Genomic DNA, 24,340 nt, shown 5'->3' on the forward strand with positions numbered 1-24,340 from the left:
CGGGGGCCTGTGCCCTGAATCCCTATATATTTATCATCCACACTCTTAATTAAATGAGCAGGCAGCAGGCCCTGTGTGAGGCCATTAATTGATACTAAACAACATCGTAGCCATCATCTCTGTGCCACTTGTCACATCCCATCCCAAACGGAGCAGCTGCATCTATTCTGATGTGGCGGGACGTCAGCCGAGAATATGAGACGCTGCGAGGCCCGTTTCTGCTCCTGTCGACTCCGACCGTCATCCACTCCTCCCTCCCCCATCCTGTCCAATCCCGAGCCCCCTGCCTCGGAGCCAGGAGAGGTGACCTGGATGCTCATCTTCGAGGCCCAGATCCGCCTCTTCCTCTGATTTGGGGCAGTTTTCTTCACTTCCCCAAACCCCAGATGTCTCCCATGTAAGGTGGTGACAGGGGCGCCTACTTCCTACCTTGCAAGGAAGAGAGCTCGTGTTCGCGGAGCAGTTTGCTTTGCGGATGCCGGGCACACCCTCCATGAACGGCGGCTGTTATTATTAGTACTACTGGGGGGCTCAATTCTTTCCTGCCCTCCTTCCCATCTTTGTGGCCTCTGCCCGCCCCCCTCCAGATTCATTCCGGCCCAAGGCCTGCAGTTGAATTCTGGAAGGATGTTCTGTCCCCTCCCCTCCCCCATGTCTCTCGTTTCCCCTCCTGCTTTGGGGTTTGCACCCCTCCTTTCCTTCATCCTCTTTCGACACTGCTGATACTTGAAGGCCAAGCGCCTGTGACCAGCAGCCCTCCCCTGCCTCCCCCTTTCCCTGTAGGAAATCAGCAAACGGGAAGATGCGAGTGGACAGTTAAGCTGTATTCAGCTGCCTGTCGACTCCCAGGGGGTAGGTACGCGATCATGAGTTGGCATGTCCCCCCCGCCCCGTGCCCTGTGCCCCTCCACTCCGCCTCCGTGTCTCTGTGCTCGTGTCCACGCTCCGCTGCTGTGCAACCTGTGATAGCCGTGGTGGTCCTTGGTGTTGTGAGGTTTGCTTCGATTTTAAGTCCCTTCCCCCTTGAGGACATGGAAGGGAGGAGCCTCCTTGCCTCTGCCCCCCATCTACCCAAAAAGGGCACCATTCCCGTCCCTACCAGACCAGTGGACGGGCCAGAGAAGGAAGGGACTTAGAATCCTCTGTGTGCACGTGTGTGGGGCACCCCGTGTATGCGTGCCTGTGCTGAGGTCCGAGGAGTCCCAGACGTCCCGCCTCGGTGGAGTCCATACCCGTGGCCCCAGACGCTCCCCCACCTCTCACCCCTTCACCCTTTGTCCTGGGCCCTCGTTGGAGACCCCACAAGCTGCCTCAGCTCAGGACATGGCCTCAGAGGATGTGGGGATGGGGTGTGGCCCCGGACAGAATGTACCAATATTTTAATTCCACCTCTGAGTGTCCGGCCCCTCACTCGCCCAGCCAGGTCCAGCAGCTCTCTCAGGGCACGTTCCTCCTCTGGCCCCCACGCTGAGCCCGTGCTCTGCTGTTCCCGGCACTTGCCCCAGAATCCGGGGCGAAGCCAGGATTCCTGCGGGACCCTACGGTGCTGCGCATCCCGAGCAGCCCCCTGGAGATCCCGCTGGATAATTGAAGGCCTCGTTAGGGATGTAAACTGAGTTAATGAAAATGATCCCCTGAGATGCCAATTACCCAATATTTATGTCCTTATCAAAAGTAGCAATCAAGTATTTTTTAATAACTTCTTAAGGAGAAGTGTGTAATTACTGGGGAACCTACTGACCTGCTAAGAAGGAAGACAAAAACTGTCCCAGAGACAGGGAGAGAGGTAAAAATGGGGCCAGGGAGGGTGCTGGGGCCTAGGGAAGGTGAGGGAAGGAGCAGAGGGACTGCGGTGGTGTCCTTGGGCTGAGCTGCTCTGTCTGGGGTCTTTCAATTTCCTTCCAGGGTCCTCGGGTCTGAGGCTCGGGGCAGGGGAGCTATGAAGAGAAGGCAGGGGCCTCAAATGGACTTTTGGAATTGAGGCTCTAGTGACCACTTCACTCAGGTCCCCAGCCCCTTCCGGCCTGTGCCGCCTGCCCGCCCAGCTACCCCTCCTGTCCCCAGCCAGCCTTGGTGCCGTCCAGCCAGGCTGGTTGTGCCGTGGGCTCGGGTTAGCCACGGCTTTCTCTGAGGGGTGGCTGTGGGAGGCAGAGGCGTTAGGGGCCCTAGAAAGCCTCGGCCCCCAAGCCCGGGTGGTTTGGCCTGTGCCGGTGCATGCCTTGTGCCGTGGTTGCTGGTTCCTGTGGCCTATATGTGGTGTGTGTATATGAGGAGAGGGAGACCTAGTCCATCCCAACGACCCCCACCTGGCCAGGTCCCTAATGGCCTGCTGCTCCCTGATCCTAGGGAGATGCCACCAAGTCCGAGTCAGAGCCCGATTTCTTCTCGCCCAGTCTGGATGGCGATGGGGACAGGAAGAAGCGCTTGGCCTGTGAGTACCCATCCTGCGGGGGGTGCAGTCCCCAGCCCCAGGCCAGCCCTGAGTGGACTCAGGGTCTCTTCTTCTATCCCTTTGCAGTGGTGTCCCTGGGAGAGCACCCAGAGCTGCGGAAGAGCCTGCTGCCACCTCTCATCATCCACACAGCCGCCACACCCATGTCGCTGCCCAAGAGCTCCAGCACGGGTATGGGTGAGGCACTGGGCCCCCCTTCCCGCCGGACCAGCAGCAGCGGATCAGCTGAGCCAGGGGTGGCCCACGAGATGAAGTCACCGGTAGGGGGTGCATGTGGGTGCCCAAAGGTGGGAGATGTTGGGAGGAGGGCAGGAGGAAGAGAGGACGGAGGCAGGCAGGTCCAAGTGGACGGCCCCTGGGCTGTGGGTGGGACAGGGCCTGAGTGTGCCTGGACAAGCCCCAGGGGAGTCAGGCCTGGTGATGCGGGCAAGTGAGGGAGCCCTAGCCTGGGAGGCAAAAGAGGGGTTCTAATGCTGCCTATTTTGTCCCCTAGCTGAGTGACCTTGGGCAAGACTCAACCTCTCAGAGCCTCTTCTGTAAAATGGGTGCAGAGTGTGCTTTCCTCCTTAATACTTAACCACATAACAGCAAACCTTCATCTCCTTGCTGATTCTGTTGCAGACACTGTTCTAGACACTGCCCATAAGCATTGTAAGTGCACCGAGTCCTCACAGCAACTCTGTGAGGTAGGTTCCAGTGTTATCCTGTTCTCCAGACAGGCACTTGAGTCTCAGCTTGCCGAAGTGAATAGCAGGGCCAGCATTTCAATCCAGGAGGCTGCTGTTAGAGCCCATGCTCTTGCTGTGGTTTTATTTATTTTTAATTTTTAAAATTTCACATTTAGTTGACAATAATTGTATATATTTATGGGGTACAATGTGATTTTTATTTTATTTTATTTTTTAGAGATGGGGTCTCACTCTGTCACCCAGGCTGGAGTGCAGTAGTGTGATCACAGCTCACTGCAGCCTCGAACTCCTGGGCTCGAGTGATCCTCCCACCTCAGCCTCCTGAGTAGCTGGGACTATAGGAGTGAGCCACCTTGCCCGGCAGTATATGTGATGTTTTGATATATGGATACATTATGGAATGATTAAATTAAGCTAATTAACATATTCAGCACTTCACATTTTTTTTCGGTGGTGCAAACATTTAAAATCTACTTTCAGCAATTTTGAAATATATATTACATTATTATTAACTATAGCCATTATGCTGTGCAATAAATCTCAAATTCTTACTCCTCCTATCTAACTGTAACTTTGAAGCCTTGACCAAGGGCTCCTCATTCCCACATTCTACCCCACCCCCAGCCTCTGGTAACCCGCATTCTACTCTCTGATTCTAGGAGTTCAACTTTTTAAGATTCTACATATAAGTGAGATCACGCAGCATTTGTCTTTCTGTGCCTGGCTTATTCCACTTAGCCTAGTGTTTATCCTTGTTGTCACGAATGACAGGATTTCCTTCTTTTTTAAGGCTGAATAGTGGTCCATTGTGGATATAGACCACATCTTCTTTATGCGTTTATCCGCTGATGGACACGTAGGCTGATTCTGTGTCCTGACTGTCGTGAATAGTGCTGCAATGAGCACAGGAGCACAGACATCTCTTCCACACACTGATTTCAAGTCCTTTGGATATATACCCAGCAGTGGGATTGCTGGATCATATGGCATCTCTATTTTTAGTTTTTTGAGGAACCTCCATACTGTTTGCCGTAGTGGCTATACTCATTTGCATTTCTACTAACAGTACGGAAGGGTTCCCTTTTCTCCACATCCCTGCCAACCCTTGTCATCTTCCATCTTTTTGATAATAGCCATTCTAACAGGTGTGAGGTGATATCTTATTGTGGTTTTAATTTGCATTTCTCTGATGATTAGTGATGTTGAGCGTTTTTTCATGTAGTTGTTGGCCATTTGTTTGTCTTCTTTTAAGAAATGTCTACTCAGGTCCTTTTCCCATTTTTTTTCTCTTTTTGTTATTTTTTGTTTTAAGAGACAGGGTCTTGCTATGTTGCCCAGGCTGGTCTCAAACTCCTGGGCTCAAGCGACCCTCCCACATCAGTCTCCCAAGTAGCTGGGACTACAGGCGCTTGCTACGGCACCTTGGCTTCCATTTTTTAAATTGGGCTTCTTTTTTGCTGTTGAGTTGTTTGAGTTCCTTCTCTCTATTGTTTTATACTGCCACTCAGCCGATGATAACACTTCTGTCACCAACTAAATGAGGATGAAGTGCTATTGCCGTATCTGTTTTACAGATGAGGACACAGAGACACAGAGAGGTTTAATAACTTGCCCCAAGTCACACAGCTGGTTGGATGAGCCAGGATCTGAACACAGGCATCGGAGTTCAGAGCTCCTGCTCACTCCTCTACACCTGGTGTGGTGCCTCAGGGGGGACAGGGTGCACGTGAGGGTGCAGGGCTGTCCGGCGCTGGCTGAGACCACTGCCCTCCTCGCCTGCAGCCGAGCGCCCGCAGCTCCCCACACAGCCCCTGGAGCGCGGCAAGCAGCTGGACCAGCAGGCGCTCCAGCAGGAACAGCCTGGGCCGTGCCCCCAGCCTGAAGCGGAGGAGCCCGAGTGGGGAGCGGCGGTCCCTGTTGTCGGGTGAAGGCCGAGAGAGCCAGGATGAGGAGGAGAGCTCGGAAGAGGAGCGGGCCAGCCCAGCAGGCAGCGACCGCCGCCACAGGGGCTCCCTGGAGCGCGAGGCTAAGAGTTCCTTCGACCTGCCGGACACACTGCAGGTGCCCGGGCTGCACCGCACAGCCAGTGGCCGCAGCTCTGCCTCTGAGCACCAGGACTGCAATGGCAAGTCGGCTTCAGGGCGCCTGGCCCGGGCCCTGCGGCCCGATGAGCCCCCACTGGAGGGGGATGACGCCGATGACGAGGGCAACCTGGTGAGGCCCCTATGGGCACAGTGACCCCTCACCCCTGCCCTTGAGAGAGGGGAGCTGTGCCCGGCCTGGCAGGGTGCAAGGGAGTTACCATTCCAAGCCCAGGGGATCTCGAGGCATGCCGGGTCCTGGAGGCTGAGCTCCAAACAGTCCCCTTCCTCCCTCTGCCCGCCTGCCGAGCCCCACTTCCTTGCCGTGCCTGGGGCTGCGGCTCTGCGGTGGCCAGTGATGTGAATGGCGTCGGGCAGATGTGTATGAATCTTTCATGGCCCTCCCCCTGTGACTCAGAAAGACCCATCACTCATCTCCCCAAACTGATGGCCCCATCCCCCTTTCTCATCTCCACTCAGAACGAGCCCTGACTGCCCAGCCCATCCTGGCCCATTTGCCCTCCCCCAACCCCCTCCCAACACCTTTTCCCTGGGATGGGAGCAGGGACCTCAGGGCTAGCACGTGAAGACAGAGGCCAGAGTCTCCTTGGCCCAGGTGTGTCTCTGGACAGACAGCTGTGATGGGGACAACGTTTGATAATTGATGTACTTCCAAGCCCAGCAGGGAGAGAAGGAGGGAGGGCAGGCAGGGCCTGGGCTGAAGGCAGGGATGGGAAGAGAGTGGAGAGCCTGGTGGGGGGCGGTGCAGGGGAGGAGAGGGAGGAGATGGAGCGTAAGGGGTGCTGGGGGGTGGCTTTAGGATAGAAGAGGAGAGGCCAGTGTGGGAGAGGGTGGGCAGGGGGCTGGGTCGTGGAGCTGCATGGAGGCCGGTCCTGCTCATGCCCCAGTGTTTGTTCCACAGAGCAAAGTGGAACGAGTCCGTGCATGGGTCCGAGCCCGGCTCCCTGCCTGCTGCCTCGAGCGCGACTCTTGGTCTGCCTACATCTTCCCTCCTCAGTCCAGGTATGTTGGGGGGAGGCTCTGACCCGGGCCCCACCTTCTCCTTCTCACAGGAAATTACCCAACAATGCTGTCGGGGACGCTAGAAGTGGCGCTGTGCCGTGGGGGTGTGAGTGAGGGCCCGGGACAAGGTGGCCTTGCCTGGGAGGGCACCATGGGTAGAGGCTGCAGGTGACAGCTGCCTGCCTCTTGCTGCCACCCTGCCCTGTCTCCCCAGCCTTTCCTTCTGTCCCGGAGCAGGTTCCGCCTCCTGTGTCACCGGATCATCACCCACAAGATGTTCGACCATGTGGTCCTCGTCATCATCTTCCTCAATTGCATCACCATTGCCATGGAGCGCCCCAAAATCGACCCCCACAGCGCTGTGAGTCGCCAGGGCTATAAACGCAGTGGCTGTTGTGTCCTGCTTGGTGCCAGGTCCCTCTGAGTGAGAAGAGAGGCCAGGAGGCCACACAGTTACTGACCCACTCAGGGTCACATGTCAGGGAAGGGGCAGAGAGCCAGGATTCTCACTTAGGTTGCCAAGACTACAACCCTTGCTCCTGGCCCTCCAAGATGCCTCCTGTATCCTCCCCTGCCTCAGTTTCCCTTCTGTGATACACAGCCCAGCAGCTGGGTGCTTCATCTCACCCCAGGCTATTTACAGATGACGTGGTCTCGTGAGCCAGAGGCTTGTGAGGCCTGTGTGTGTGTCCAGTGAGTGACAGGGGTGATGCTACCCTGCGTGCAGATGGGGGAGACGCTCGCCCAGTCTGCCTCGTAGGCCATGCGGTGTGAGCTAGGGAAGCTGCGCTTTGCTCCTTGTGGTCCTGCCAGGTCACAAACAAGTAGGTTTCAGGGGCACCGGGGGGACATTGGTCACCTGTGCTTGGCTGGGAACCTGTCAGTCCTGCTCAGCAGGAGAGGAGGGGCCAGAGGCTTGGGTGCTAGACACGCTGCCCCGGGGCTAAGCTCTTCCGGATGGGCCCAGCTGGTCTGGGAGCTGCCTCTCCCCAGCCTGGCATCATGCCCCCCCCCCCCCCCCGCAACCAGCAGGGATTTGGGTCCTGGAAGGGTGGGGATGGATCTGTTTCCTCTCATGGCATCTTGCACCACTTGCTCGGAGGTGGCCAGGGTGTCCCCCTGCCCCTCCTCGCTGCCTCCCACACCATTGTTTAGGTTTCAGTGCCGCTGGGGCTTCTGTTTTCCATTAGGGTGGGCTCCAGCCAGGCCAGGGTGGGGGTGGAGGGGTCGGCCCAGGACCAGGCCGATGAGGGAGCACCAGCACGGGAGACTCCACGCCCGGGGCTGCGGGGGCAGAGCAAGGGCGGCTGGCCGCAGAGCTCTCTGTCACTGTGTCACTGTCTCCACGTCTCTCCCCATCTGCCCACTCAGCTCCTCCATCTCCAGCTCTGTCATTGTGCCTGCTCTCCTCCCTCTGTGCTCACGCTCTGCCTGCGCCTCTCCAGCGCTCTGCGACCCTCTCCTGGCCACTCGGGGATGAGCCTGGGTCACCTTCTTTCCCGCCCCGCCCCAGCCCATGCCTGGGGGTTTACAGTCTGTGTGCTCCATTTCTGGGGCACGCAGCAGGAGAGCAAGTGAGGAGGGCAGGATGGCGGACAGGGGTCAGAGATCAAGTTAAATCCTGCCCCAGTTTTAAGAAAGGAATCAGGGAATGGGGCCTGGGACTCATGACAGCACTGTGGTGCGCTCATTTCCCCCTCCAGGCCACATTGCCGGGGAGTTCTGGTTGGGAACGGGGGAGACTTTCCCCAGGGCTGCACATGAGTTAGGGTCCAGGCACCGGCTCTGTGGGGTGGCGGGGTTCAGGTGGGGTGACTCATTTTTCTGAATCACATGTTAGAAGCAGTTTTTGGCTTCTGTATACAGAGACCTGGCCTGAGGGTGGGGGCTTCCCGGTGGGCAAGCCCTGCCTCCTCTCTCCTGCAGGAACGCATCTTCCTGACCCTCTCCAACTACGTCTTCACTGCAGTCTTCCTGGCTGAGATGACAGTGAAGGTGACAGGGGTGTTGGCATCGGCCTGGGCCCTCTGGTTCGTGGAGGAGGGTGGGTGGGTCAGCTGCAGCGCAGGTGGCTGGTGACGCAGCGGTGGTCCCCAGGTGGTGGCCCTGGGCTGGTGCTTCGGGGAGCAGGCGTACCTGCGCAGCAGCTGGAATGTGCTGGACGGGCTGCTGGCGCTCATCTCCGTCATCGACATCCTGGTGTCCATGGTCTCCGACAGCGGCACCAAGATCCTGGGCATGTTGCGGGTGCTGCGGCTGCTACGGACCCTGCGCCCGCTCAGGTGAACCCTCCTCGGGGACACCGCCAGCCACCCACCAGCCCCCGCCCCCACCCCACAAGCCCACACACGCCTGCTCCCTGTCCGCGACCCTCACCCCAGATGACACTCACTCAAATTACGGACATAGCATTTTCCCTCCAAGATGCCCACCTGCCTTCAGCTTATTCCTCTCCTCCCCTTCAGCATGACCTATTCCTCAGGGCTGCTTTGCTCGATGCCACGTGAGGTGCTGGCAGCCCTGTGCAGGGCACAGGACAAGGGGTCGTATCTCACAGCCTTCAGCTGACGCTCTCCCTTGGGTGGTCCCCTCAGGGGTCATGGTTGGACCTTCAACACACTGCATCCCTAGGGAACGCCCCCTTGAATTGAGTCCCCCCCACCCCAGCCCGAACAGGTAATACACTGGACATCCTGGGGGTGGAGGGGGAGATATAGGGGCCAGGGGTGTCCACAGCCGGTTGCGAGGGCTCACTGTGGGGCTCCTGATGGCAGGGTCCCGTGAAAAGAGGACTGTGCTCTGCCACCAGAGCCCAGGAAGGGGCCGATGAGCCAGGGCTGGGGTGGGGAGCGGAGACCTAGCTGGGCAAGGGACAAGGGCGTGCCCGAGCTGGGGCAGCCCCTCTCACTCCCTCCTTCCCCTCCCCAGAGTAATCAGCCGGGCACAGGGGCTGAAGCTTGTGGTGGAGACACTGATGTCCTCCCTGAAGCCCATCGGCAACATCGTGGTCATCTGCTGTGCCTTTTTCATCATTTTCGGCATCCTGGGGGTGCAGGTGTGTGGAGCCAGCTGTCAGCGAAAGCCTGGGGAGTGCCCTCCTCTCGGGCCTGGGTTCTGAGGCTCTCAAGCTGCTGCTCCTGCCTTTGCTCCAGAAGAGAATGAGCAGGGACACTTCCCTCCAGGACCGGGGCCTCAGGCCCCTTTGCCTTCTGGGCATTTTGCAGAACACGGGGAGCCTAGAGGAGGGCCCCACAGAGGATCCCGGCTGCAAAGAGGTTTCGGGCCATGGAAGCTGCAGGCTGCTGTTCCTGCCCCCGCCCATGAGCTCCTGTAACGCAGACGCTGGCCCATGTCTGCTCTGGGATCTCCTCCCTTCCTTCCCTGCTTGAGCACGGTGGGCTGCAGGCCAGGTCCGGGGATCCAGGGCCCAGACAGCTGGGCCAGGTTAGCAGCGCGCTGGCAGGCAGGCGGGTGCAGACCCCAGACAGGCAGGAAGTGGGGGCTGCTGGGGAAACTTGGCCTCCAGCACAGGGAGGAGACTTGGATTTGGAGGAGAGAGAGTCAGAGCTGCCTGCAGGATTGCAGACACCTCGGGAGGCCTGGGAGCCCCTCCACCCCAGTCTTGCAGGGCCCCTGGCTCCAGCTGTTTCAGCTGCAGGGTAGACAGCTGGCTGTTGGGGCAGCACAGGCGCTCCTGAGCGACTGTCTCCTCCCTTCCCCTCCCTCCTTCCTTCAGCTTCCTGGGATGTCCACTCTGCCTTGGGGAGAGGCAGAGTTTCCCAGAAATTCTCAGCCCTGGAGACTAGGCTGGGGTGCATTTATCAAAGCCCTGTGCTGCCTCTCTGCACGCCTCCCTCTACCCAGTGCCCTTCCCCTCCCCACTCCCCAGCCCCCCTGGAATGTGCATTTCTAACATGGTCCCAGATGGTGCTGATGGGGACCCCCTTGGAGCGCCACTGGCCTGGCCCTTGGAGAAGATGAGTGACTGTTACCACCCATCTGGCCTGTCCCAGTACTCACCCCCAATACCATTCCTCCTCTCCCTAGGGAGAGGAAGGGCGTGCCCGCAGGGGAGATTCCTGGCAGTGCTTCCCCAAGTGACTTACCCCAGAGTAGAGCACCCCACGCTCACCCAGGCTGTGCCCAGAGCTCTTAGGCCCCAGGGCTGCTGTGGGGGGTGGGGCTCTGGAGTCCTGGCTTCCTACGCTCACAGCTCACTTCTCTCTGTCCCCGGGAATGTGTGTGTCCAGCTCTTCAAAGGGAAGTTCTTTGTGTGCCAGGGCGAGGACACCAGGAACATCACCAACAAGTCTGACTGTGCCGAGGCCAGTTACCGGTGGGTCCGGCACAAGTACAACTTTGACAACCTCGGCCAGGTGAGCCCCAGGCTCAGAGGTGGGGTGGTGGCGGAGGAGGCTGGAGGGGACACATGTCCACGCTCAGTGACACATGCTGACTCGACTGGAGGTGGGCAGCCACAAAGAGAGCAGCCCTTCACTCCCTCTGGTGTCACAAAGCCCAGTCTCTGGTGGCAGTCCAGTAGGTGAGCCCACAGGGGTCTGTAGCCTTCCTTAAAGATGAAAAAATGGAGGCTCAGAGAGGGTAAGGGGCTCACGCAGGGCCACAGAGCTGCATGGCAGAGCAGAAAGCACATGAGGTTGGCGGGCGTGGGGGTGGGTAGCCCTGGGTGCGAATCCTGCACCATCATTGCCAGCTCAGTGACCTTGGGCAACCGACTTACCAGGGCTTCGGTTTCATCAGCTTGTGAATGGGGCCGTACGGTGTCTCCTTGGAGGTCAGAGTGAGGATGCCATGAGAGGATGTGCGTATTTGCTTCACGTGTGTAGAGTACAGGCATATTCCCGATTCCTTTTCTCGCTCCCAATTTGCAGAAACAGAAATGTAGAAAAGGAAGTAGCTCGCTCGGTTTTGCTGGTTTATTTCCCAGACCCAACCTGGTTTTGCTTTCTGGATTTCCAGGGTTCTGGGGTCCCTTGCTTTACCTGCCTGAAGTCAGAGAGTGTGAACATCTTTCATGGCTCCTCTACCTTCAGACTAGCCATGGAGCCCTGGGACAGGGAGCTCTCCTGGGGCCAGGAGTGGGACTCCAGCCCAACCTCTCAAGGGCTAGGGTACCCTGAGCTGCTTCCTGGAGGCACTTTGGGGGCAGGTGGTGGGTGGTTCAGCCACACATCCCTAGAGTTCACATGATCTCCTCCCCCTCCCCCCTAGGCCCTGATGTCCCTGTTTGTGCTGGCCTCCAAGGACGGTTGGGTGGACATCATGTACGATGGGCTGGATGCTGTGGGCGTGGACCAGCAGGTAGGGCCGAGGTGGGCAGGATCCATCTTTGGGCTTAGGTCACTCAGTATGGGATGATGCCAGGTGTAGCTGCGGGCACAGGACAGAAAGAGCAAGGTGGGCTGGCAAAAGGCCATCAAAGGGGCGTCACATCTCACAACAGAGGCTGTAACTGGTGGCCTGTGGGCCAAATCTGGACATGTTTTATTGGCCTGCAACATGTTTAAAAGTTTTTGAATTTGTGGTGAATCTTTAAAAACTGGAGAATTTCACATGAATATCCAGATTTGGTCTACTGGCGAAGAGTGTGAAGGTCTGAGAACACGGGGCCTGCATTTCCTCAGGGCAGGAGGAGTCAGCTGGTACAAAGAAGCTGCCTTTGGATGGAGAATATACTCTCTCCTTTGCCATAGTCTCCACCCCTCCCTACTGCCTAACATCAAACCCACAGCGTTTACATCACCTGCCAGGTCCCCGCAGCTATTTGGGCTTGTGGGAACCGAGGCTGCGGGCAGCGCCTGACGCTCCCCATCCTTCCTGCTCCCCGCCAGCCCATCATGAACCACAACCCCTGGATGCTGCTGTACTTCATCTCGTTCCTGCTCATTGTGGCCTTCTTTGTCCTGAACATGTTTGTGGGCGTGGTGGTGGAGAACTTCCACAAGTGTCGGCAGCACCAGGAGGAGGAGGAAGCCCGGCGGCGGGAGGAGAAGCGTCTGCGGAGACTGGAGAAAAAGAGAAGGAGTAAGGAGAAGCAGATGGCTGGTCGGTAGTCTTTCCACATCTCTCTGGGTCGTGCTTGACCTTGGCCTTGCGACTGCAGGGGGCTGGGGGCTGGGGCTGGGGGTAGGGAGAAGGTGCTCCCAACCCCTTCCTCATCTCCTCCCCCCCAACAGCATGTCTGCCTTTAGAGCCCGCATGAAGCTGGCCACTTCAGCCCTGAAGGTTCAAGGAGCTGCCCCCAGCCTGGGGGGCTCCCTGGGTCTCAGCATTATCCTCCCCGGATGATGCCAGGTGGGAGTGGACACACGGCCTCCCCCAGCTCGATTCTCAGAGGAGCCTCGTGGGATGCTGCACTGCCCTGTGCCAACATCCAGCCACCCGGGGACTGGCCCAGGTGCCAGTCCTGCCCACCCCAGGGCTGGCAGGCAAACCTCTTGACCCTGTGCCCGAGTATTGTCTGTAGCTGCCGAGCAAGGCCTCAGCAGAACCTATAAATGGACAACAACATGAGAAGCCAAGCCCACCCTCCCTCCTGGTCTCCAGCAAAACTACCTGGCTTCCTGACCATGTTTTTTTGTTTTTATGTTTTTTTGGCCAAACTAAAGAAGAAAAAATCTCCCCAGGCTCAGGGGAGGTCCAGGGTTACAGGGCCTCACCTGTGCTCGCCAGCATCTCTTGGCGTTGGGTGGGAGAAGCCCCCACCCCATCCCTCCTTGTGCTGTTATGCCATGGGCAGGCCAAGGCTCAGAGGGAAGACACAGGCCAGGAAGGACGCGAGAGAATCGGCAGGCGCCTGTCCCTTTGTCTGTAGTGTGTCTCCAGGTGCGTCTGCACCTGTGTCCCCTGTCTTCAGGGCTCCTGTCTATCTGGTACAGCAGAATCTCCAAGCCTCTCTCAGTCACAGCCCACGTCTCTCTAAGTGTCTTCACGTGTGTGGGTTCCTCCAGGCCTTCGTCTGTCTGTCTGTGTGTCTGTCCCTGTTTGGGGTGTGGGTTTCCCACGCTCTCTCAGCCCTTTCACAAACCATCTTCCTTCCGCCGATAAGACGCGTGCAGTGCCCTGAGTTTCCCCCGGGTGTGTTGAAATGTGAGTACCACCAAGTGAGGTAGGGGCTGCGGTGCCCCCGCCTCCCCTCTGCCCTCGGCTCCATCTCCTGCCACCTGAGCGAGGCACCTGGAGAAGGGGGGAGAGCCTGGGAGTTGCAGAGGAGGGTGGGGGTGGGACAGGGCCCGTGCTCCCGGTGAGAGGCGGAGGCTGCTCTGGGAGGACGCGGAGGAGACGCTGGCCTCTGGGCAGCAGTGGGCAGTGCAGTTCTTCAGTTCTTGTCCCACACCCTCGGCATCAGCCCCCAAGGCCTCCTGCTCAGCTCCGGGTAGGGTCTGGCCTCGGCTTCCCCGTGGATGTCTGAAGCTGAGCAGGTGCGCTGTCCCCAGCGGCCACACTCCCGCCCCTGCTCCATGCGCCCCACCCCCGCCTTGCAGTCGGGCAGATGGAATTCTTTTGGCAGGAGGCACTTGTGGCCCCTGCCTGACCAGCTGGCTCCCCTTCTGGGGTCTGTAGCCGTCTCAGGTGCAGCTGAGGCCACGCGAGGTAGGAGCGGACATCTGTCCTGATGACAGGCCGCATGCCCTCCTGGTGCCTCCCTGCCCCGTGACCCTGGCCAGCTGACGGGATCGTTTATCTTCCTCAAGTGCCCTGTGCCCCCAGTTTGGGGCTGGACGTTCAGAACACGCCACCCATGCTCAGCGCACCTTACTCATAGGCAGAGTGAGGGTCGGAGCTGAGGGGATGCGAGCTGCTGAGGGGCCCTGCCCAGCCCACCTGGTCCGGCCAGTGACCAATGTCGTGTTTCGTTCTTTTAGATCTAATGCTGGACGATGTAATTGCTTCCGGCAGCTCAGCCAGCGCTGCGTCAGGTACTGCGTCTGGGGTGTGGGTTCATGCGTGTGGGGACGTGCTCTTTGCTCCCTCTCCATGGCTCATTGATTCTATCCTCTTGGGGTGACGGGGTGAGGGTCCCCGGGGCCCCCAAGAGGGCAGGGGCTGCAGCGCTGGGCTTTGCGTCACCCCGCAGGCCTGCGCGGAACCGGATGGGAGGGGAGGGCCTGGCGCCCCTCCGCGGACACCTCCTGGAGGACCCACCTTCCCAGCGGAGGCTTCTGCAGCCCCCCTTCCCCTCCTGTGCCTGCATCCTGTATCTCACCGGTCGATTATTAGAGCTGCAAATCTCTCCCATCTCCTTTTGTCTGAGGGGAAGACTTTGATCCAAGGGAGCAGGATGAGAGGAGCAGAGAGGGGAAGGATTTGTTTTAAAAATGTAACGATGAATAATTGAACAGACTCATTAATAGTCAAGTAGTCACAGTGGCCGCGTCATCGCTACACACAGCAGGAATTGGGAGTTGAAGGCCTGTGCCGGCCACGAGCTTCTCCCAAAAAAGCCAAAGATTTGGGAATGAGTTGGGTCCTTATCTTCGAAGGCTGTGTCCCCGGGAAGGCTCTCCTGGTCCAGCCCGCCCTCCTCTGGTCCCTTGGCCTCCCGCTCTGCTCCCCGTCCCCGCTGGCCCCCAAACGGAGCTTCAGAGGTTCAGAGAGTCCAGATGTGGGACGTGGCCACACGATGTGTCCAGCCGGTGGTTCCCGAGCTGTTCTTCCCCGAGGGCCCCCTTATCATGTTGTCCAACAGACCCCACATTTTCAAAGGCTGTCTCTGAAGTTGAGAGCACTTCAGTAATGACTTTGTTTGGCCGTTTTTACTAATCAGAGGCACATCTGATTGCTAATCAGAGCTTCTGAGCTACAGAAGGTTACACACTAAATGATGGCGAAGAAAGACCGTTTTGTCCTTAAATTAGTCTGGGGGGTCTTAATGCAGGCAAATGTAGGATTTCTTTTAAGCTTTTAGAAGTATTGGAAAGAACCTAAGGACCCCATGTGGCCGCCTTCCCAGGCTGCCGAGGGCAGGGGACTTCAGTCTGGGAGCCGCTGGCTGCACGCTTCTCCACTGTTCCCCGCCCCCCATCCCCCAGCCAGAATCAGGCAGACGCTGCCCTGAGGGTGTTGGGCTGCCTGGTCTCTGGGGGCTCTGGGACCCACCCAAGGGAGGACCCTTGAGCTGCCCTTCAGTGAGTCATCCCTGAGGCCCTCGATGGATCCCTGTCTCCTGTCCCCATGGTGCTGAGCTGTGGTGTTTGGCATTGAGAGACCGTCTCTCTGGGGGCTCGGGAGTCTGCAGCTGGTTTGCGTCCAGATTGCCAGGGTCCTGCCAGCCTGCAGCAAGTTGTCTTGCAAATTCCCGAAGTGCTAGGGGACTGGGTGGGAGGAGAAGTGGCCTTCAGCTTCCCCCCTGTGGCTCTACCTGGTCTGTAGATGGACGCATGTACACATTTACACTCACCCCAAACGCCGCCCTCGCACAAGGCAGGCCCGCAGAGGCTTCTCTGCCATGGGGTTGTCCCGTGAATCAGCACATGCACACTGTCACAGCCCCCAAGACATGACACATCCACTCGATGCCAAACACTCTGGTTACTCTTGCACTGCACCCCCTATTCTGGGGACATGCTGCCTTGCTCCCATTGGCACATGCAGGCACGTACACGGATTCCCTCCCTGGCTGTTAACGAGGACTCAGAGACCCTGAAGAGGGGCTCAGATCAGCCCATATCCCTCTTCCCAGGACCTGGAGTTCTGCATGGTCCAGACCAGAGCTTTTCAAACTTCAGTATTCATTAGCACCGCCTGGAGAGCATAAACACACACTCCCCGGGCCCACCAAAGAAGTTCTTCTAGAATGGTTTAGGGGAGGACCTGAGCATCTGCATTTCCAATCGGCTCCCAGGGGTTGGTGGTGCTGATACACCTGTCTGCCCCCCAGGGTGATGGGGACAAAGTCAAACCCCCTAGCCTGGGGCTGTGGGGATCAAACACTGCACCACATCTCCCTGTTGGTATCACTCTCCCCTGGGGCTGCTCCTAGGGGGAGCCGGCAGCCAGACCCCAGGGAAGAGCAGAAGAGAAGAGCCTTTGATGATCTGGGGAATGGGCCTGACCAGACATCTGCGTCCAGCCTAGCCCAGCATCCCTGGTGGAGGGAGGGACCGAGCTGCCCGGTGATCCTGCCAGCCCCAAGTGACCACTCAGCCTCCAGCCCCAGCTCCACTGCCCTCGGCCACCTGCGGCATCCACCTCCACTCACCCTGTCCTTCCACCAGGCTGGGGCCCAGTGATCAGGCCTGGCCACGGCAGCTGAAGGTGCGGCCTCTGCCGTGGGGGCCTGTGTCCCTGGGAGCGACCCCTGCCTCCCGCCTACTCACTGCCATTCTCCTCTGCCAACCCTCCACCCTGGCCATGCCTCGGGCTCCCGGTGACCCCTACTAACTCAGCGTGCCTGTTGCCTCACAGCGCCTCTCACCCCTTCCTTGCCCTTGCCCCTGACCGGGGGTCTGGGCAGTCCTAGGTCTGACTGGTATTTTCTCTGGGAGGGCAGCTCACCCTGTTGGGACGCAGACAGGTGGGGCCACGGCCACCAGCTTGCCAGTGAGCAGCGGTGCAAGCCCCTCCCATGCTGTGGCCCGAGCTGTCAGAGCAGCAGACCTGCCCAGGGCTCCTCCCAGGGGGCTTCTATTTCTCTTGCAAACTCGGTGCTTGCCTATAGAACCAAGGTCCAGGGAGCAGCAAAGGGAGGGGTGGGGTGGCTTCATCCAGAGCCCTCTGGACAGACCATCCAAGGGCATCTTCTGGGCCAGAGCCTCAAGGCCTGTGTCTAAACCCACCTGGCAGTGGGGGCGAAAGACTCGAGCTGGAAGTTCGGGTCCTGCTGGGTCATGCCTCACAATGTGCTGAAAGAATCACCTTTTACTGGGCCTCATTCTCTCCCTCTGTGAAACAAACGGGTCCGGGGAGATGCTGATGAGATTGGCCTGGTACTTTTTGGACCTGTGCTCTAGCGGGGGGTTTCTGGCAGCCTCGGCACCTGCCGGTCTGGGGTAGGGGCAGGGGTGGAGGGGTGCTGTACGGACCTCAGGGGCCTGGGACCTGTTGCTCTGAGCACAAGCCCTGCCTCCGTCCTCCTGCACCCACCTCCCCTCTGGGCTGCTTGCAGGAGAGTCCCCGGCTGAATCCAAGCCCACCCACCCCTCAGGCTCCCAGAGCAAGGCTGGAAGGCAGAGTTGGTGGTAGCAGGGGCCCCATTTGGCCTGGGGCTGCCTACAGAGTCAGGCTGGGGTGACGGGGAGAGGGGGCAGCTCTCCCTTCCAGCCTCTCCTCTACGTTGTCTCGGCTAATAATGGGGCTAATAAGGAACCGCTTTTTCTAACCTAATTGTATTCAAACATTTTAGTTAATTCTCCATTCATATTTTAGCATAATGGGATCGGGTGCTCTCGGCATTTATGGAGATTAATGCAGAGAAAGAGTTCCGGCTGCTAAGGCAACGCTGGGCGACTAGCGCCCTCTGGTTCTCGTGGTACTGATGGAAGGAAGGAAGAGGCCCGGCTCTCGCGGTCCACCCTCCACCATCGCAGTGTGGATGACCCGGGGCCTCACGTCCCCTGCCCCAGGCCTCTCCACCCCCACACTCCTGGGGGACAGGAGGGCAGCCTGAACAAATGAAGCCACTTCTCTGAAAACAAAACGATGGCCTCATGTGCCCGTAAGGCACACCAGAACTCCTCAGGGACGCTGCCCCTTGGTTATCCACACCTCAGGGCCGATGCTGGGGAGTGGCCGCGTGGGCTTAGAGCGCGACAGCCCACGAGGCCGACTGTGCAGCTCCTGGGCACTCTTCTTCCTTCGGCCTTTGGTGGGGGCCCACCCCAGGCCGCTCCCTGCCTTAGTTTACCTCTCTGTTAAATGGTCCTCTGCATGGGAAAGGACAGTTACATCTGAGCTGGCCTGGGCCCAAAGCTTCCTGCCGCCCCTGAGCCAGCCAGCCCCTGGCACGGTCCTCAGAGGCTGCAGCCCTTGCTGGCTGGCTTCCACCCTAGACCTCCTGAGAGGGGGAAGGGCTGTCTGGGACCTGAGGCTGCCCCAAGCCTCCCCGTGAGGAGCCTCCTCCCTCTTTGTGGCTGCCTGGGAGACCAATCTGTCAACCTCCTCCAGATAATATGTGCCCCAACTTGGCCCGGCCCTTCCTCAGCACCTAGAGGAGGGGCCCCCTACAATCTCCTGCCCCCAGATTTATTCTGCCTGCTTAGCAGGCCAACCTTCTGGCACCATGATTTTTATGTCTAAGTGGTTCACTAATTACAAGAGAAATATCATGCCTCTGACAGATCTCAGACAGTGTTTCCAGCCCAGTCTGCAGCCTAATGCTGCCCCAACACCCAGGAGCAGGCTAGGCATTGCCTCATTAGAAACTGGGTGAGTCCACAAGTGGGACCCTCCCAGCGTGAGTCTGGGATGGAGCAGAGCCCTGAGGCCTCCCCGCTACCCTCCCCCACACGAGGGTGCAGGAGGCCCAAGCCCTGCCCCCTGGAGGCCCTCTGAGTGGGTCAGTGCAGCCAGCCAAGAAGATGTCCAATTTCCAATCTCCGGTTTTATCTTCCAATCCCAGCTATGTGTAATCTCCTCAGCTCCCCACACGGGGCTGAGCTTGGCGAAGGAGCAAAAGCCTTTGCCGCTCTGTTGGTGGAGCCTCCTCTGAGCCCGATAAGACCGGTGGTTTTTCATCTTATTGATCTGGCCTTGCTGCGGAACACTGAGTCGAGGGCTTTAAGAGGGGCTGGTGGATTTTAGAGGCTGTCTTGGGGAGGGGGCTCACCTGGTGTCTAATGTAGGTGGGGAGCTCTGCATGTCCTGACCCAACCTGCCCTCGACTGCAGCCAGTACAACAGATGCTTGGAGGGGGATGTGCCGAGAGAGCGCCCCCCGCCTCCAAAGGGCAGTGTGGGGAGGGTGAGGATGCTGATGACACCGGAATGTTGGCGTTAGAGGCTGGCAGCTGTGAGGGACTGGGGGTGGAGGGGTGCCTGGGACAGGGACCTGACGCTTGCTCTGCTCTCCTCCCTGCCCCACCAGAAGCCCAGTCCAAACCCTACTACTCGGACTACTCCCGCTTCCGGCTCCTCGTCCACCACTTGTGCACCAGCCACTACCTGGATCTCTTCATCACAGGTGTCATCGGGCTGAATGTAGTCACCATGGCCATGGAGCACTACCAGCAGCCCCAGGTAGGAGCAAGGGACCAGCCACCTGACCCCCGCCTCCAATCACGGAACCCCTGGGCGAGGCGAACACAATTGAGCCAGGCCACTTCTGTGCCAGGCAAGTGCTGGGCACCTTACATGGTTTCCTCTTGTGCCCTTTGTAGTGACCCTTGGAGGTGGGTATCATCTCTGTTTTATATATGAGGACACTGAAGCCCAGAGATGTTAGTTGACTTGACCAAGGTCACACAGCTAGCAAGTAGAGGATCTGGTTTCTTTACCTAGCAAATATTTACTGAGTGCCTACCATGAGCTGGGCTCTGGACCTTTGAGGGAAAGAAGGCACATTGGTGCCTGCCCTCCTGGAATTCCAGAACTCACTGTGATTTTGCCACTTTTCCAATCAGCCTCCCTTGGCTGCCCTCCAGCCCTCAGTTTCCCCATCTGTACAACGAGGAGGTTGAATTGGTAATGTGCAAGGCCTTTTCCAGTCCTAGCACCCTGTGCCTTCCAGCACATTCTCACGAGGCCCACATTCTCATGAATGACGACCTTACTCCACCCTGGGGTGGGGGGCAGATGGTCAGCCTTCCTCGTGGGAGCAGGGAAGACGGCTCTCCTTAGACTCAGCCCGTCTCCAAGATCCGGGCAGTACGATGGGGTGGGGGGGCAGGCCTCCACCCTGGGCCTCAGGAGACCCTGCATCTTGTCCCCATCCCTGCCAGATCCTGGATGAGGCTCTGAAGATCTGCAACTACATCTTCACCGTCATCTTCGTCTTGGAGTCAGTTTTCAAACTCGTGGCCTTTGGTTTCCGTCGGTTCTTCCAGGACAGGTAATGGAGAGGAGAGAGGGGTGGGAGAGTTGGGTGGCGGGGCAGAGAGGGGTGTGTCTCTTGGGGAAAGACCCAGGAGGACCTAGTGCCTAAAGCCCTTTTGTAACTGCTGAGGTCTGGCCCCCACTGGTGGCTGGCACCGGGGCAGGGGAGCACCCAGGGCCTGGGAGATGGGAGGGCACAGAGGGAGTTTGACAAGACGGGGCCTGGGGGCACTGGCAGCTGGAAATCAATGTGGCCAAGCCTGGGGCTTAAGAGCACAGAGGCTGGAGCCAGACTGACTGGATCAGATTTGAATCCTGGTGGCCTTGGGTAAGTTACTTAACCTCTCTGTGCCTCAGTTTCCTCATCCATAAAATAGGAGACAATAATGGTGTCCACATCACAGAGTTGCGAGTTTATGAGTTCCTATTTATAAAATGGTGCATAGTAAACACCGTATAAAAGCAAATGAATACAAATAAAAAGCAGAGGCCCTCATGCTAAAGTCCTAGCCCTACCTGTGCCACCACTTGCCATGTGGCCTCAGGTAAGCCATGCCTCTCCTCTGCAGGGCGGGAGGCTGGACCAGCTGGCCGCTGCCCTCCTTCCCAGCCCTGTCTTTCTGTGCTGCAACTGCCCCTCCTCCACGACCCCTGCCCCCACTCAGGGGGCCGTGTCCTGGGCTTTCAGGTGGAACCAGCTGGACCTGGCCATCGTGCTGCTGTCCATCATGGGCATCACACTGGAGGAGATTGAGGTCAACGCCTCTCTGCCCATCAACCCCACCATCATCCGCATCATGAGGGTGCTGCGCATCGCCCGAGGTTGGTGTCCAGCTGCCTGCCCACCCACCTGTCCCCTCGGGGCAGCAGCCCAGGGAGAGATGGCAAGAGTCAGCTTTGTGGCTGGCCGTGGGTTTCCATGGGTCTTTCTCCCAGCCTCCACCAACGAGGAAGATTGAGGGCTGGGCTGAAGGTGGGCGTGCGGCCTGTCTGGGCCAGCTGTGTGGCCAGGGACCCAGAGGGGCCAGCTCATGACGTTGTCCTGTCCTGCAGTGCTGAAGCTGCTGAAGATGGCTGTGGGCATGCGGGCGCTGCTGGACACGGTGATGCAGGCCCTGCCCCAGGTAGCTGGCGGCGGGGTGGGTGGGGGTCTCTGGGGAGGGGGAGGTGCTCTCCAGAGGGGCTGGGGGCTCAGGGAAGCTGACTGGGAGATCCAGCAGCACCTTTTCCATTTCTTTTCCTCTTTTCCAGGTGGGGAACCTGGGACTGCTCTTCATGTTGTTGTTTTTCATCTTTGCAGCTCTGGGCGTGGAGCTCTTTGGAGACCTGGGTGAGTCGGGATGGGGGAGGAGGAGGAGCCAGGGCTGGAGATCCAGGGGCTCCAGGACTAACACAGACCTCTCCCCATCCCCCTCCTCCCCAGAGTGTGATGAGACACACCCCTGTGAGGGCCTGGGCCGGCATGCCACCTTCCGGAACTTTGGCATGGCCTTCCTGACCCTCTTCCGAGTCTCCACAGGTGACAACTGGAACGGCATCATGAAGGTGAGAGCCCACCCTTAGCAGGTCCCTGCCAGGGCTGGCCTAGGCACCAAGGAGGCAGCCCTATTTCCTGAGCCAAGATTCCTTGGGAAGATGGATTAGCCATGAATAAAAGCATGTGACCTTCTCTCCCCCATACCAGAAGGCTCTGGAACTCCCTCTCCCCAGGATGTGCTCTGACTCACACTTCCTCAGGCGACATCTAATGCTCTTCTGTCCCTAGGACACTCCCTCCACCTCCCCTCCCTCCTCCTCTTCCCATGCTCTGTGACACCAGTGACCCGATTTTCCACGACAGCCCCATCCGCTGTCCTGCCGGCCTCACCCTCTCTCCCGCCCGCCCCAGGACACCCTCCGGGACTGTGACCAGGAGTCCACCTGCTACAACACGGTCATCTCGCCCATCTACTTCGTGTCCTTCGTGCTGACGGCCCAGTTCGTGCTGGTCAACGTGGTGATCGCCGTGCTGATGAAGCACCTGGAGGAGAGCAACAAGGAGGCCAAGGAGGAGGCCGAGCTGGAGGCCGAGCTGGAGCTGGAGATGAAGACCCTCAGCCCCCAGCCCCACTCACCGCTGAGCAGCCCCTTCCTCTGGCCCGGGGTCACGGGCCCTGACAGCCCCGACAGCCCTGAGCCCGGGGCCCTGTGCACCGAGGCCCATGCCAGAGCAGCCTCCCGCCTCTCCCTGGAGCACCCCTTGGTGAGCGCACACCCACCCCTGCCGCGCGGGGGCCTGGGGCAGGAGGAGGGCGGGCGTGGTGGACTGTGGGAGGCATGTGGCAGCACAGAGGACTCCAGGCTCCTCCTGGATCCCTCCGACCCCGCTGTCTGGATGCTGGGGAGCAGTGCCTGCCCCTCCCCAGCAGGCCGCCCACACTCGCCCCACAAGGCCACCCCCGCTCCCGCGGCCTAGTCTGGCCTCCCCTTCCTGGCTCTTAGGTTCAAGGCTAAGTTTTCTGTTTCCTTCCTGTTTCTTTCTTACCCTTGCCCAATTGCCACACCTCTGTCCTACCCACCCTCTAACCCCCCTGATATCCGTCCATCCCTCCATCCTTTTCTCTATCTTCTCTTTCCCTCTCCCTCCCTCCCACGGGCTCTTCTCATCTCCATCTCCTATCTCTCCTTCCTCCTCTCACACCTTCCCTCCTCCCCACGCCCTCCTCTTCCTCTGTCTCTTTGTTGCTCTGTGTGTGTGTGTGTGTGTGTGTGTGTGTGTGTGCGCGCGCTCGCGTGTGCCTGTGTGTCATGTGGGTCTCACCTCCTCTTTCTCCCTCTGTCTCTTGTCAACCCTCTACCACGACACTTCCCGTCACTGCCCCTCCACCCCTTGCTCCCTGGCGCTCCGGCTTCCCTGTGGGCTGGTCCTCCCCAGGACAGACAGCTGTTTGACACCATGTCCCTGCTGTTCCAGGGCTCCCTGGAGGGGGAGCTGAAGCTGATGGATGAGCTGGCAGGCCCGGGGGGCCAGCCCTCTGCCTTCCCTTCTGCCCCCAGCCTGGGCGGCTCCGACCCACAGGTTACTGTGCCTTCCTGCTGTGCCCCTCCCCTGACCTTGCGGGCTGTGCCATGCTGTGCCACGCTTCTGGGGAGGCTTGGGGTGTCGCCGGGCCCCTGGGTATCTGTAGGAAGGGCAGCTTCAGGACCTCAGTTGAGTGTTAGGCCTGGCAGGAGGCAGTCAGGGGTTCCGCCAGGCTGAGATCAACCTCTGGAACAGAATTGGAAGGGAGGGATGTTGAGGCTGCCCTTCCAAGGGGGTAGGATAGAGGGAGAAGAAGCTTGGGGAGGTGATTTGTAAGAAAGAATCTGAAAGAGAAGAGGGCGATGGGGCAGAAGACAAGTTGGCAGTGGGACCTTAGGGGTGGAGGGGTGAGGTGCCAGACGCAGGTGCCGGGAATAGCACAGGTGGCCAGGGGATCCACTGAGGGGCATGTCTTGAGCCACAGTCTATTTCTCCTCTTGTGTCCAGCACCCACCCCAGTCCCATTTGGTGGCTCTTCAAGCCGTGGAGCCCTTTGGGCATGATGAGTGCTCAGTAGCCGCTGACTTCTGTCCTGGGAGGGATGGAAGGCTCCCGCCAGGCATGGGCTCCGAGACCGTGGTGTGGAATAGGACTTGGCTTCCTCCCCAGGCCCACCCCTTCCCACAGCCTTTCTCCCCCAGTCCCGTCTAATCCCACGTCTTCTGCCTTCTGGGCTCATCCTGCCCTCCTCTTCTGCCCTTGATCCCTTCCACCGGGCAGAGGGCCCCGCCACCCCTCCACCTAGGTCAGGGGCTCAGACCTGGAGTGGAGACAGGAGTCAGCTGGAGATAGAAAAGCCCAGTCCTCCGCAGGCAGGTTGTTGGGAAGCCTTTAGCCTGATCCAAAAACACGGACGGTGATCCTCACATGGGAAGGGACCTTGCCTCTTGGGATTCAGTCTCAGCCAGATGGTGTGGCGGCCCACCCGCGTGCGCCCACCGCGCCGGCGCCGGCGGGCGGGAGGAGAGCACCCCCCAGAGCCCGAGTTGGAGAGGGCGGGCTGCAGGCAGGCGGAGGAGGGCCCGTGAGGGGAGAAGCCGGAA

At 59.1% G+C, this 24,340-nt stretch overlaps 1 protein-coding gene across 34 annotated transcripts in view; it reads left to right on the forward strand.

Moving 5' to 3' along the window:
• Positions 1 to 24,340, forward strand: part of CACNA1G (calcium channel, voltage-dependent, T type, alpha 1G subunit) — a 62,208-nt gene that overhangs the window by 32,224 nt on the left and 5,644 nt on the right. For 2 of the 34 annotated variants that reach the window (XM_012661849.1, XM_012661873.1), the window contains exons 14-34: positions 784 to 852; positions 2,347 to 2,431; positions 2,519 to 2,712; positions 4,924 to 5,355; positions 6,145 to 6,245; positions 6,483 to 6,606; positions 8,172 to 8,240; positions 8,343 to 8,527; positions 9,174 to 9,300; positions 10,496 to 10,621; positions 11,478 to 11,567; positions 12,098 to 12,290; positions 14,132 to 14,185; positions 19,290 to 19,441; positions 20,143 to 20,252; positions 20,925 to 21,058; positions 21,290 to 21,360; positions 21,488 to 21,566; positions 21,660 to 21,781; positions 22,125 to 22,478; positions 23,151 to 23,294. In XM_012661849.1, the coding sequence (XP_012517303.1) occupies positions 784 to 852; positions 2,347 to 2,431; positions 2,519 to 2,712; positions 4,924 to 5,355; positions 6,145 to 6,245; positions 6,483 to 6,606; positions 8,172 to 8,240; positions 8,343 to 8,527; positions 9,174 to 9,300; positions 10,496 to 10,621; positions 11,478 to 11,567; positions 12,098 to 12,290; positions 14,132 to 14,185; positions 19,290 to 19,441; positions 20,143 to 20,252; positions 20,925 to 21,058; positions 21,290 to 21,360; positions 21,488 to 21,566; positions 21,660 to 21,781; positions 22,125 to 22,478; positions 23,151 to 23,294 (3,015 nt within the window). Of the gene's footprint in view, positions 1 to 783; positions 853 to 2,346; positions 2,432 to 2,518; positions 2,713 to 4,923; positions 5,356 to 6,144; positions 6,246 to 6,482; positions 6,607 to 8,171; positions 8,241 to 8,342; positions 8,528 to 9,173; positions 9,301 to 10,495; positions 10,622 to 11,477; positions 11,568 to 12,097; positions 12,312 to 14,131; positions 14,186 to 19,289; positions 19,442 to 20,142; positions 20,253 to 20,924; positions 21,059 to 21,289; positions 21,361 to 21,487; positions 21,567 to 21,659; positions 21,782 to 22,124; positions 22,479 to 23,150; positions 23,295 to 24,340 lie in introns of all 34 variants that reach the window. The other 32 variants (XM_012661857.1, XM_012661880.1, XM_012661928.1 and 29 more) reach the window with 26 other exon arrangements.

This window comes from Propithecus coquereli, unplaced genomic scaffold (genome assembly GCF_000956105.1).
Source record: "Propithecus coquereli isolate 6110/MARCELLA unplaced genomic scaffold, Pcoq_1.0 Scaffold119, whole genome shotgun sequence".
NCBI classification, from domain to species: domain Eukaryota; kingdom Metazoa; phylum Chordata; class Mammalia; order Primates; family Indriidae; genus Propithecus; species Propithecus coquereli.